Source organism: Topomyia yanbarensis, chromosome 2 (genome assembly GCF_030247195.1).
Source record: "Topomyia yanbarensis strain Yona2022 chromosome 2, ASM3024719v1, whole genome shotgun sequence".
NCBI lineage: Eukaryota > Metazoa > Arthropoda > Insecta > Diptera > Culicidae > Topomyia > Topomyia yanbarensis.
Genome location: NC_080671.1, coordinates 411710853 through 411722934, shown reverse-complemented (window position 1 = coordinate 411722934; position 12082 = coordinate 411710853). Strand labels below are relative to the sequence as shown.

Here is a 12082-nt window from a genome sequence, read left to right as displayed (position 1 = left end):
AAAATACCACATGAATATTGTAGCATTAGAAGAAAACTGAAAGTATGAAAGAATTGAGGGTTTGTCTCCGATGAATGTCGAGCACTTCCGTGTGTTTACACAAAAAGTTTGTGAGTTCGAAAATATGGAAATTTTCTCAGTTTCCTGTGTTAGTTAGCCCCTGCCGAAAGCTATCCATTAATTTGTAAAAGGTACGTTTTTGATTACTTAGTGTCATTGCACATAATCAAATCCAAATAAGATCTGATTGAATGAAAAATAAAAAAAGATTTCCTATTACTTCCATCAGTAAAAATTACATATCATATGTCTGTCAACCAGTGGACAGTTTGTGATACCTATCGCGAGTTGATTTGCATTTAGTTATTTTTGAAAACATTACAATGCAGTATGTATGGCAACGGTCTTGTTTCAATTGACATGTATTTTTTCAGAATAACAATACCCGAACACACTTTTTTGTTGTTGGAGACGAACACACTTACACATCTACTAACTACATGCATACATGCTTGCACAGAAACATAGCGATGTAACTAACCGAATAAACGAGAGTCCAATCGAACGGAAATAATCCGCACGTTAACGTCGGTAATCTGTGACCCAGTTGCATCAGAAACAGGCGCAGCTGTATGCCGAAACGAGCGACAAAGAGCGCGAGAGTGATCCGTTGTCCATCCATCCACATGCCAAAACCGGATGTGAAACCAAAAAAAAAACCACGCATGAACCAAAAAACGAAAAAACAATAAAAAAAGCAGCAGTTAAAGCTAAATTGATTCGTAACGGTTACCAAAGTAATTGATTTATGTGCAGCGGAGAACACTAGCACAGGCTCTGGCAGGACAGCTGATGTCGGAGGCGATAGAGCAATGCGTGATTCCTCGTTAGAACCGATCGTACGTGGATTTCGAGCGCGAGGGGGTACCGTTTGTGATATAGTGAGTGATGGGATGCACTGATCGTGTGTGAAGTAAGCGAAAAATTGTTACTTTTTGTGCAGAATATGTAGAAGGATAAGTTTACACGACGCATTTAATTGATGTCGGTGCACGGTATTTCGTAAATTAGAAATGTATCACGCGTCTCCATTAGAATACAACAAAAAATATCTTCTAAACTATTGAATTTTGTTACAAATTGATCTGGAGTGAACTAAGAAAAAAAAACTGGAGAATATGTTATTCAACGGAATCGATAAAAATTGCAACAAAAACGTTGTCCGTGTAAATTTCCACCCGAATAAGTGGTTGGCAACGAATCAAACATTCAACGTGTCAGGACACATTCGCACGTTTTTGTCAACAGCCGGCGGAAAATTGTGCCCAGTAACCAATCCATCCATTTCGTGTAGGTTTTGGTAGAACTAGTGAAAAACGGTTGACGCGTGAGTGGGCAGTGCTGAATACGAGTGAGTGCACAAAAGTTGCCATGACGGCTACTACTATTACTATTATTCTTATTATTATTATTATTTCGCTGACGACGGTACGGTTGAATAGTTACCATTTCGGTTACTTCGGAATTATTCGTCGAAATGATTGCCTGGTCGATCAAATTTGATGTGTACTTGCCCTGGAAAATGGATGACAATTTGTTAGCGTATTTCGTGAGCGGGAAAATATAATGATGTTTTTGAAGGCAGGCGTTTTTATGTGAATAAATTTGGTTTTTACGAATCAATTTAGGTGATTTGAGCATCTACAAAGCATGATTGTGATAGTAAATAATGAGTAATGAGCCTATTTGGGCCCTATTGGGCCGAACGCCGCAGTGATTTATTAATTGTTGAGACAGCAATGAAAGAAATGCGTTAAAATGGCATCAATATCTTGCTTCGTTCTTACGAACAAATATAATAACAAAAAAAAAACCAGAAAACGTGCTCGTGATTGAGCATGACGAAAACTCGAATCGAGTGTCCGGTAATCATCCTACCATTTGAGCCAATGCCTTCAACAGAGATGGCTGATGCTGCTTCTACCAACGCACAGTGGTCCAGAATGAAAATTTTGCAGAAATTTTTAAATTTTTTTAATACTAAACCACTTATTATGTCTTTGGAAAAGTTGTTGAAATTTGTAAACCCCTTCTGTTAAAACAACAGTTAGGGTGGTTCTAATTTTACCAAAATTAAAAAAATAACTTTGTAATCAATCTATATGGAACCATAGGATCTTCAGTGAATATGTAGAACGATATCATTTAGAAAAGTTTGCTGAAAACATGTTTGCTCTATCTATCTATCATACTTTTCATTTTACAATAAATTTAAATTGAAATAACTTTCGAGATATCCATTTAAAATTGAAGTAGTTTTCAGACAACTTTACGATTCGCCATTCGTCAAAAATGAAATTCTTTTTAATATCAATATCACTCATTGGGGCAAATAAAAGATAATTCCTTTTCAACTACATACAAGGTCATGATTCGAGGTATAATTGAGCGAAAAATGACGAGAACGGTATTTTTTTAAATATCATAAAATTGATTTCAAAGAATAATTTTTTGGTATTATATCTTTTGAGTAATAGAAGCTAGAGTTTTGATGTATTAGAATAAAGTATTTCGTCTGCAAAAGCTCTGACATCTAAAAAATTCTAATGTTTCGATACAAAAGCAATTTTTCAAAACGGCGTAGATGTTTCTGCGTGCATCGCCTCCAAAAACAAATTGTTCGATAACCGTATTTTAAACAGCAAAACTATCTGAGAACGAGTTACAGGGAATGAATACTTTCGTACAAAAAATATACTCTGAAAAAATACATGTTTTTAAAGTTCATACTAACTGACATACAAAACTGTTATTTTCTGATTCTGAATATTATTTTAAATCAAAATGCATTTAACAAAAATCTTCCAAAATGCGATAATTGTAGAGATATTTGCAATGTTGCTGCAACAAAAAACGATTAATTCGTATAATTATGTCCTTTTAAAAAGTTGTATGCATTTCACCATCATAACATGTCAACAATCCAATGTTTATCGTTTGAATAAAAAAGTTTCCCGTAAAAAACAACTTTTGACATATTTTTAATTCATACCATTTGCTGCCAAAAATACAGGGTGTTTGGTTCATGATTAACTGTTATGTGTCCAACAAAAAAACACATTTAACAGGCCAACGTGGGTACCCAGGTACCCACAAATTGAAATGCTCATAACTATGGCTTCATTTTTGGTGCTTGGTAATCCAGATTTTCCGGGGTAATGTTCCTGTACTAGGGTATGATTTGTAAATTTTAATAATGTCCTAGCAATATGAGTATCAAAACTCTTCAAATTGTCTCGGAAGTCAGTTATTTATTGTTGTGGGACCCTATGGCAATTTAAAAAATGGAATTGGAATGGAATGGCCAATCACGGTCTCACCGGAACCTGCTCCGGAATGTCCGTTCCGGGGTCAAATCACCAAATGGTTCCAAAACCACGAGATACAGCCTACTGATGCAATTCCAAGAATTTTGATACCCATATTGCTAGTATTCCATTGAAGTTCACAAATAATATCCCAGTACTGGAACCTGCTTCCGGAAATCCGGATTCCCGGGAACCGAATGAAGTAACCCGATTCATTTTTACCAAGTCCAAAAGCGGATGAGTTCCTGAATCCAAAACACCCAAAAGCATCAAAATCGGTTGGAAATTACATTAGTTATTGGCATTTCAGTTTTGTGGGTACCCGGGTACCCACGTCGGCCTGTTACGTAGTAAAAAAAATCAGGAGCTCCTCCTATCTCCCCCCTTACTATATCAACAATATTATTAACCCAAAAGCTTGACTTAGTGATGTTCTAAGATGTCACAAAGTTTCAATTTCCAGCTATGGATAAAACATAGCAATTTCATTAATTGATACCCATAAAGGTACCCGGGCGGACACATAACGGTTAAGAACCTCTAGAGGGATGATTGACTGTCATATTTGGAGAAAAAATTATTCTACACATACCATCAAATCACAACCGTTACAGAGTTATTTAACTTTTCGTGTAAAAAAACTTACTTATCTTAAAATACTTTTTACTCGAAAAATATACTTTGTATTTTAAATGTTTCAGTTCCGTTGGCAAGGTGAGAAAATTTCCTACTGAATGGTGTTCTCATAACTTTCAGTTAATTAGTTTTAATCACCTTTTAGTTGTAAAGTATTTAAAAGTTAGTGTTTTTGATGAGGTTTTTGTTAATTTTCTCAGAACAATGAGTTATGATTAGGGACCATTCATAAATTATGTAACGCAAAAATTGCCCAAAATTGACACCCCCCTTCCCCACCTAACAAATTGTCACAAATTTCTTTATCCCCCTCTTCTGTTACGTAACAAATTCCTTGAAAAAAAATTTCTTCGGTGAAAACATGTTATGTAACGATCTAGCTTACGCCCCCTCCCCCCTATGTCACAATATGTATGTCGAACCCCCTCCCCCCTAAAAGCGTTACGTAATTTATGAATGGTCCCTTATCCAAAAGTTGGTTTTTAGGACGATTCATAATTTATTCTTCAACATCATATTCCTATCTCTTCTCTTTTCTTCGTAATTTCATGACTAAACTTTTCCTGTAATCGACTTGCATGTGCTTAAAGACACTAATCTAAAAAATATGCTTTATGTCGTTATTTTCTTGGTATTATTGGAAAGCTGAGGAAATTTCCCATCGATTTATGTACAAATATCTTTTAGTTACTTTAGTACTAAATGACTTTTTACTAGTGAAATAACTCAAAATTAGGGTTTTTTGTAGAGTTTTGTAGTTATTCTAATTATTGATCAACAAAATTTATGGTTAACATTGCTTAATTGATGCCTCTTAACATTCTCTGTAACTTTTTATTTGACACTTTATCCCTATCGCTTTTCATTTCGCTGCTATTTAATAGTTAATACAGCATAACCTCACCACAAATAGAGTGAGTTCGAAATCGTTGTTTTTGCATGTGAAACGAAGTGATAAAAATAATTTTGCGTGGAAACAAAAAGAGATAATTGAATGGAGTCAAATAAATAATTGTAGATCTTGCTTAGGTGCAATAAATTCATTATAATCATGGTGATGCTTATTATTAACTAATTTAAGAAAATTAACGAAAATGATAATAATAACACTAACTTTAAACTAATTTACTTCTAAAAGAATACTAAATTCACTTAACTAAAAGGTATTATTAAATTTTTCTCTGTAAAATTTTCCTGACTATCGAATGACAAGAAAAAAAAGATAAGCGCTAATAATAGTGAAAATGAGATAAAAATATTCTAGCTCAATAACCCAAACACATGAAAACAGGAAAAGATTAGTGTATCATGTCAAAGAACAGCAGCTTTTCAAGACTAACAATCTGAATTATTAAAATGATGATGTTAACTATTAAGATTTTCAAGAAATGAACGAAAAATCGATTAAAATTGTTAAATTTTAAATAAATTACTTTGAAAAGGTTACTAAGCCTCATTAGCTGAAACACGTGAGGACATCAATCAATGGAAAATTTTCTCACCTATCCAATGGATAGGTGAAAAGATTTGAAATTACAAAGTATACACAAAAATTAGATGTATTTTAAGACAACTAAGTTTTTAACACAAACACGTCATTAACTTAGTAACGGTTGAGATTTTATGGTATGGCTAGAACGATTTTTTTTCTCCAAATGTGACAGTCAATCACCCGTCAAGAGGTTCTTAACCATGATCCAAATGCCCTGTATAATTTTCTTTTTGAATATATTTCTAAACGTTATTTCAAATCAAAATGCTTATAACAAAAAATTTCAGAAATATGGTAGTTTTCGACATTTTTTAATTTTGTTTTAACAGCACAAATATTTGGTTTTCTAAGTTACTCGCGTTTCTCCATCAACAACTATAGTTTTTTCAAGAGTCCCATGAAATTTCCTGGAACTTTCCTTTTGACATCAAAGTGATATTGTAAACCATTTCAAAGTTCGATGAAAACAACCAAAATATTATTCAACTGTATAGTTTAATCATCAGACCCTAAGGTTTGATTGTTTTATTTGAACTTTCAAATGGTTTACAATATGGCCTTGATGTCAAAAAGAAAGCTCCAGGAAATTTTATGGGACTTTTGGAAAAAAAACTATAGTTGTTGATGTAGAAAAGCGAATAACTTATGAAAAGGTCGTAATAAAACAAAATATTTGTGTTGTTAAAATAAAACTTGAAACATTTTGAGAACTACTACATTTTAGAAAAGTTTAGTGATGAGAACATTGATTTAAAATGGCGTTTCGAATCATATTCAAGGAGAAAATATTATTTTTGACTGCAAATAATATGAATTATAAAAAAATGTCAAAAGTTGTTTTTAGGAAAAATTTGTTATTGAAAGCTTCTCCAAGATCCAAGTACACTGAAACAGTTTATTTTACGTCTTTAAAACATTAGTTTTTCGACACATTATGATGGGGAAGCGTGAATAACTTTTAAAAAGGGCATAATTACATGAACTAATATTTTTGTTGGAGCAAAATTACAAACGTCTCCACAACTATCGCATTTTGGAAAATGTTTGTTAAATGAATTTTGATTTAAACTGATATTTATAATCATATTCTGTAATAAAATTACAATTTTGTATGTCAATTAGTGTGAAATTTAAGGGGTGGCTTAGCGTAGTTGGTAGATCGATTGCCTTGCACGCAGCGCACCTGGGTTCGAATCCCGACCTCGCACATAGGGTTAGAAATTTTTCATAAGAGATTTTTCTAACCCGAAGAGGCGAATGACCGGTTAAAACCTCTATAATCGAAATAAAAAAATAAAAGTATGAAATTTATAACATGTATAAAGTTATCGTTACAAAAAAAAAATTTACCAATAAGTTCTCCATCGTGCAATCACATTTAAAATGCTTCCTTTCTCTTTAGATTTTTGTTAACAAAATATATAAAATAAAAAGAAAAAGTTTTTTTTTGCAATATAATTTTTTAAGATAATTTTGCATTTTTGTGAAAAATGACATTTTTTTTCAGGGTAGATTTTTTCGTACAGACGCATTCATTCCCTGTAAATCGTTCTCAGATAGTTTCGTTGTATAAAATACGGTACCCGAACAATTTTTTTTTTCGAAAATACTACATGCAGAAACTTTTAGGCTCTTGCTCTTGAGTCAAAATAATCTTATTGACTCAGGGCAATGTTGTTTCTTTCATGCCGGTGACACGTGTAAAGTATCATCGGAATTCAAGATGGTCGGTCACGATTTTAAAGATTTTCCGACGGATCTTCGTAGAATTCCTCCTTAGTTTTCACGATAAAATTTTGCGCTTTTAAAAACTTTTCTGTTATTTTAACTAGTGGGTAGGGTGATTCTAAATTTATAAAAATCAAATTTTAAAAAACTTTGTCGAAGATACTGGAACTCTATGTTTTGTACTTTTCATTTTAAAAGAAACTTACAGAAAAAATAGGGTTCTTTCAGATATTTTGAAGTTTGACTTAATACACTGAACCTCTAGCTCCTTAAGGAACACCCTAAAGCTTTCAGCTAGATTTATCGTGCAATTGAAAATGTGAAAGATAGAGCTTGTATGTCTTCAGCAAATTTTTCTAAAACATGTTATTTTACAGCTTCATCGAAAACAGTCAAGCTCTATCTCCAACCATTAAAAAGTTCAATTTTAAAGTTTGTTAAAATTAGAACCACTCTAGTTTCTGTTTATAAGAAAAGAAGGGCCTTGCAAAGCACAACAACTTCCTCGAACATATTGTAAGGCTAAGTTATTTAGTTGTAGCAAAAAGTTTAAATTCCTGCTAAATTTACATTCTACTTAACAGATTTTTCTGTAATGTCACAGATGTTTTTCACAATTTTTGATCACAGATTCTTTTTCACAGATGGCAGATTTTTGGCATTTTGATGAAAATTTGTTTTGATTTTTGGAAATATTGTGATTTTTCAAAGATTTTGCTGAAATTTATCACAAAGTTCCACTGATTTTTTCCGGTTCCAGTTATCACAGATGGTAAAAAGATATTTTTAACCGAAGCACATATTTCCATGCGACATCCCTGCTCATCACTGCAACGATTTTAAATGGGTTGGGTGATAATAGAAACGCTGCGAAAATAGGCTCATTACCCTATCTGCAATTATCACGAGGTTGAATTATTCCCCAAATTTGACAGATTAGAAATAGGCTTACCTCTTTGCTCAAAAAGCTTCCGTTGAACACTATGGAGAGTATAATGCACAAATAAAACACACACCATAATACCGTAGAAGATGGAAAATCGAGCAGTGGGTTGTTTCGTTTGATGTACAACACAACGCCGAATGAAAAGAACAACAAGTATACAAAAGAACCGGCTATTGCAATCATCACCTACGAGATTGGTAAAGCTTCTATTAGCACTATTTTTTGTAACATATCGATATGGCTAACCTGACCGCTGTAGCAAAAGTTGACGATTTCCGTTAAATCGCACAACTGGTCATAGATTTGCATGTATTTTTGAACTGTTCTGATGGGGTCTTTCTCAGCGACTTGCACAATTTTCTTCCCATCCGATTGAATCATGTTATTTCTGAAATGTTTCATATATTAATATTTTTAAAGTATTTTACAATTATGACTGGCATTACTCCAACAATTTGTTCAATACCGTCAACCGGAATGTAATCAAACTACCAGCGATGCAGTAAATTGTCATCAACATCGTTAGGCTTATGTTCGAATAGCCGAACGTAAGAAAGGTCAACAATTTCAACTCTGTTCCCCAGAAGTGTCCAACAATTAGCACAGACAGAAAAGTTAACGCTAACACGGAGAACGCTATCATAGCTAGATACGTTCCGGTGTAATGCATTTTGGCTCCAAGTGACAGCAGCTGTGAGAGAAACAACCATTACTAACCGTTTTCAAGATACAATCCTCCCCCCCACACACACACACCCACACCAGTTTACCAGTTGATCCACGTTGTACACCCGGGTGTAGAGCGACCAAACTTTACCCCGATTGACAAAGTTCCACACGATTCCGAACAGCGTCGAGCAGTAGCACGTAAACCACATCATTTTGCTTCCGACGACCATCAGCGGTGAAATGTTGGCTTCATCCTTGACGAAGCAGACACTGCCGACGAGCAGGAGCAGGGTCAGCAGGAAGAAGAATAGAAACAGCACCCGGTCGAACAGGGTCGTGCGGGTTTTGCCCGTTTCGATTGCTCCGACGATGGTGAAGCAAGCGTAGCCGTTGATTTTCAGGAAAAAGTAGTGCAACACCATGCACTCGAAGATGTTGGTTTTGGGGAACTTCCAGATGATTGGGATCATTTTCAGGTTGGTGGCCATCGCGTTGGTGCACTTTTCGAATGAGAATAATTTGGATTTGGATGCTTTTATACGGTATAAGTTTACCGAATGAATAATTCATTCGTGAAAGATGATACCCCTATCAAGATCTAGTTTGATGAATTGCATACGATTTATTTGTGTAGAAGTGTTATTGAAGTGGGGAGAAGACTTTCGGTAATTGATTCGAAATTACTAAAGTACGGCTACGCCCTACGTCGTTGTTTAAGAATGCTTCAGATTAGGGCCGGCGGAACACGTGGGTAGTATGGGTAGTACTACCCACTCGACAATTACCCAGGCAGGAATTACCCACTCGAAAGTTTGGAACAAAACAAAACTTGAGATTAACCATGTATGTATGTGTCTCGCGCACTAAATGCATGCGTCTGCAATTCTCGATGTACAACAATTTCATATTTTTATTTAGATACAAATTTCTTTGCTTTACAATTCTCGAAAATATGGGATAATAACTAGGACTTTTTGAAATTTGAAGTTTTTGCCTTTCTCAATAGAAAAGTATTGCAATTGCTCTGAAAACCGACTTTTTAACGGGTGACATATACCATTCGATTCAGATCGTCGAGTTCGGCAAATGTCTTTTTTTTACAATTGAGAAGACTGTTTACGTACTAACCCAGTACACGTGCTATTGGTAGGTGTCTAAGCTACCACACGGGGTGTACTGGGGGCGAGTCGGGCTCGAATGGTGACGCTGCCGTTAATACCGACTAAACTCCATTGGGCTCCGCCATCGTTCTCCCCAGGAACTACCTCTCGGTATTACTTCTGGGGGATGGCTGTACTTGATGTACTCATTCACTCTCGCTCATGCGTTCATACGTCCTGTATGAGGCTTACTTGGGTGCTCTCTCTATCGCACCTTGATTCACTCTCTAACACTCCACATGAGGCTGAGTTTTGTGCTCGCCTTTTTCATTCCTTGCTAGGCATACTTTTGTGCTCGCCTCTACCATGCCATGTGATGCTGACTTTTGTGCTCACCCTTAACATGCCGTGTGAGACTGACTTGGATGCTCACCCTTTCACTCCTCTGCCACGCCACGAGGCATCGATTACTAAGTCCCAACATACTACGCTACGACCCTCCCATCTTGGCATGAGGCAGTCCACTTATACGCCTATAAACTCGCTCATCTGCCTTGCTTCGGGGTGGCTGGGTTTACCCCTTACGCGATTGCCAGTCGCTGCGCCAAACCTGTCTCAGCATGAACAGACCATTCACTCCCTTTTTTGCGCTCGGCCTTTTTCGCTCCCACTAACCAATCACTAGTTAGCCGTGCCCGTCGTCTGTTGCTCGGTTCGCCAGATTACCTGTAGCCTACAGCCAATCTGGGTGGTAGCAGCCGAGACTGCGTTCCACTTCTCCACCGATTGACACATCCGCTGAATAAGGGTATCAGGGGTTGTGTCCCAGCCACAGACGTCAAGCATTGCTCTTCTTTCGACGTCGAACCGAGGACATACGAACAGTATGTGTTCGGCAGTTTCGTCTACACCTGGGCAGTACGGGCAGGCTGGGACCTCCACGTGCCCGAACCTGTGCAGATACTGTCGGAAGCAGCCATGGCCTGACAGGAATTGTGTCAGGTGGAAGTGAACTTCCCCATGGGGTCTTCCCACCCAGCTCGATATGTTAGGTATCAGTCGGTGGGTCCACCACCTTTCGAGGAGTTATCCCACTCACGCTGCCATCTGGCGACCGAGGTCACCCTGGTGTGCTCGCGGGCTCCTCTATTTCCACGTAGCTCGAAACACTCCTCATCTTCCCGAATGACCAGTTTGACTGGCATCATGCTCGCTATCACGCAGGATGCATCGTGTGATACCGTGCGGTAGGCAGATATCACTCTGAGGCACATCACGCGGTAGGTGCTCTCCAGTTTCTGTAGGTAACTGGTTACCTATCCTCGATAGTGCCGCAACAGCAGTCGACGCTCTCTTGCATGTACAGTCGACATGGCTGCCGAAGGTCAGCTTGTCGTCTATAATGACTCCGAGAGACTTCAGACTTCGCTGTGAAGTGATCGCGACTTCTCCCACATGGATAACTGCATGTTGTGCCGACTTGCGGTTGTTGACGATAACTACCTCCGTCTTATGATGAGCGAGCTCCAGGTCTCTCGCGCTCATCCATTCCTCCACCGTGTTGATCGCGTGTTCTGCGGTTAGTTCTACCTCAGGGATTGACTCCCCGTAGACCTCCAAGGTTACGTCGTCAGCAAAGCCGACGATCTTGACCCCAGGAGGGAACTTCAGTCTCAGAACCCCGTCATACATGAGGTTCCATAGCACCGGGCCTAGGATCGAGCCCTGCGGAACTTCGGCGGTGATCGGAACCATTTTCTGACCGGCAGCGGTCTCGTATAGCAGTACGCGGTTCTGGAAGTAACTTTCCAAGATCCGGTACAGACCCACCGGTAGGCTAAGCCGGTGTAACGAGAGCGCGATGGCATCCCAGCTTGCGCTGTTGAATGCGTTCTTCACGTCCATTGTCACTAACGCACAGTATCGAATGCCTCGCTTTTTTCGTTGGATTGCTATTTCCGCAGTCTTTATCACTGAGTTGAGAGCGTCCACTGTGGACTTACCCTTCCGAAAGCCAAACTGGTTGCTTGACAGGCCGTGTGTACCTTCTGCGTACGGGGTTGGCCTGTTAAGGATGATCCTCTCAAGCTGTTTGCCAGTCGTGTCGATCAGACAGATTGGTCTGTACGCCGATGGGTCGCCT

General features: G+C 37.7%; 1 protein-coding gene across 1 annotated transcript; it reads right to left on the bottom strand.

The window, feature by feature from the left end:
• Nucleotides 1–496: 496 nt before the first annotated feature.
• Nucleotides 497–9327, bottom strand: LOC131680895 (putative gustatory receptor 28a). The gene is made up of 6 exons (XM_058961610.1): nucleotides 8941–9327; nucleotides 8617–8861; nucleotides 8417–8558; nucleotides 8177–8356; nucleotides 1507–1575; nucleotides 497–628 (listed from the first exon to the last, which is right to left on the bottom strand). The coding sequence occupies exons 1-6, from the start codon at nucleotides 9325–9327 to the stop codon at nucleotides 497–499; spliced, it is 1155 nt and encodes a 384-aa protein (XP_058817593.1).
• Nucleotides 9328–12082: the final 2755 nt, after the last annotated feature.